We start from the raw sequence: 1,981 nt of genomic DNA on the forward strand, positions 1-1,981 counted from the left end.
GAAAACTATAATAGTATTTCTACAATGATAATAGTATGTAAATTATAAACGTATATCCATACGTTTATATATAAAATGCGTAATTTGTGTTGAATTTATTTAAAATATCTTCCACAGAGAAACAGTTTATCCAAAGGCCCGTAGGTCTGTCCGTTCGTGACCTGTGGTGGCCTGAGCTGGACAGCGAGACTGACCTGTCACACCCACAGGGGGGCCGGTCGGAAGGTGACCCCATCGCACAGTTGGGCGTTTTTTCTAATAATTTTTTTTTTTTTTCCTTTTTCTTCCGAAAGCCCCGAGTGCATGGTCGTGTGTTCCAGTTGCAGGTCCTTCCGGTGGCGCTCCTAATTTTTTTTGGTTACAGTCTGTTTCAGAAATCGTCTCTACTGGTGACAGTGTTTCCTAATGGCGACCTTGTATCCGAACAGCCCCGTCTAAGGTGCTCCACCCTTGCAGCTGCCTGCTGTGCCGAGTTCCTCGCGGGGGCTTGCTGTTTGCCCAACACGGATCAGCGACACTGGCGGGAAGAGCCTGGCCGGGTGGGCGCGGGGGTCCCCTCCCTGCAGAGAGGGGAGGCTGGGCGCGCGCACGCGCGGTGCAGGGTGGGCGTGGCCGACGGAACTGTCAATCATAGGGCCCTGCGTGGGCGCAGGTGGCGGAGGCGCGAGGACGGCGGGCGGTGGGAGAGGCGTGGGGGCCGCCCCCGCCCCCACGGCACCCCGTTTTCCCAGCCCACCAGGGAGCGGGCCTTGGGGCCGGACTCATGCATCCCGCGGGGGCAGCCCGGGGGCCGGGACAGCGCGGGTCAGGGGGCGCCCCGGGTGCCCAGGAGCGCGAGCGGACGGCCCCCCGCGCCCGCCGCGCGCACGTCCGCGAATCCGAGGCGCCGCAGCAGGTGCGCGTAGACGGCCGCGCTCCGCTCCCCGCCGCCCCGCCGCCGCAGCCCCTCCGCCTCCGCCTCCGCCTCCGCCTCGGGCCCCGCCGCCACGTCCACCAGCAGGAGGCCGCCGCCTGGGGAACCAGAGAGGGAGACACAGAGACACAGAGACACAGAGGAGACATGGAGAGACAGAGAGGAGAGACAGAGACACAGAGACACAGAGAGGGAGACGTCTCAGGACCCAGCCTGGGGTGCCGGGTCCACGGCAGGCACCACAGGGGCTCCCCGGAGGGAGGGAAGTCGCCGTGTGCAAACGCGGGAGGAAGGCCGATGGTGGGGACGGAGGCCCCCGCCTCCCGAATGCCATCCGGGCCTCCCCTTCACGGTGCAACCCTGGTGAGGGACCCGGGTGTGGAGCGCCGGGGAGCAGGTCAGCACCGGCCCCGCCGGGTCCCGGAAGAGCCGGGCGGAGAGACTGGAAAATGCACGTGAGGGGGGGGCTGCTGTGGCGCTTTTCCAGAAGGCTTATTTCTATTCCCGGAGCCCGCTTTCAGCTCTCTGCACGGCCCTGGGGTGGGGTAATTTCTCCCTCTGGGGACAATCAAGGGGTCACGGGGGTCACGGGGCCCGAGCTCCCTCCGGAGGCTGCAGGGGAGGGACCCTCTCTGGGCGTGTCTGTGGCTGCTCGGTGCCCCGGTTCCCATGCACGTCCCCCTGAGTCCTGGGGGGGTCTCGTCCCCTGGTGGAACTTGGGGCGCGGAAGCTGCTGGCACCTCTCGGACCCCGTGTTGGCCAACGGGACCCCCGGGGTTCTCGGGAGGCTGGGAGGATGCAGAGCGGCCGGCCTGCGGAGGCCCTGGGTCGGGTCAGGCCGCAGCATGGACCTGCATCGCGTGGGTGGGCCTCGCCCAATCAGTTGAAGGCGCCAAGAGCAACAGGACGTGGGGTTCCCCCGAGGAAGAGGGAATTCTGCCTCCGGACAGCGTCAGACTCCACCTGCCACCCCGCTCTCCCCTGAGTCTGCGGCCCGGATGGGTCAGCCTCCACCATCGCGGGAACCTACTCCTTATAATAAATCCCTCTCTGAACCGATACACGCAT

General features: G+C 64.8%; 1 protein-coding gene across 1 annotated transcript in view; it reads right to left on the minus strand.

The window, feature by feature from the left end:
- Nucleotides 1–63: 63 nt before the first annotated feature.
- Nucleotides 64–1,981, minus strand: part of LOC124232372 (probable bifunctional dTTP/UTP pyrophosphatase/methyltransferase protein) — a gene marked incomplete at its 5' end in the record, with an annotated part of 4,574 nt that continues 2,656 nt past the window's right edge. The window contains one exon of the mRNA XM_046649340.1: nucleotides 64–1,011. Within this exon, the coding sequence (XP_046505296.1) occupies nucleotides 806–1,011 (206 nt within the window). The remainder of the gene's footprint in view (nucleotides 1,012–1,981) is intronic.

The sequence above is a fragment of the Equus quagga genome, unplaced genomic scaffold (genome assembly GCF_021613505.1).
Source record: "Equus quagga isolate Etosha38 unplaced genomic scaffold, UCLA_HA_Equagga_1.0 HiC_scaffold_5135_RagTag, whole genome shotgun sequence".
In the NCBI taxonomy this organism is placed as follows: Eukaryota; Metazoa; Chordata; class Mammalia; order Perissodactyla; family Equidae; genus Equus; species Equus quagga.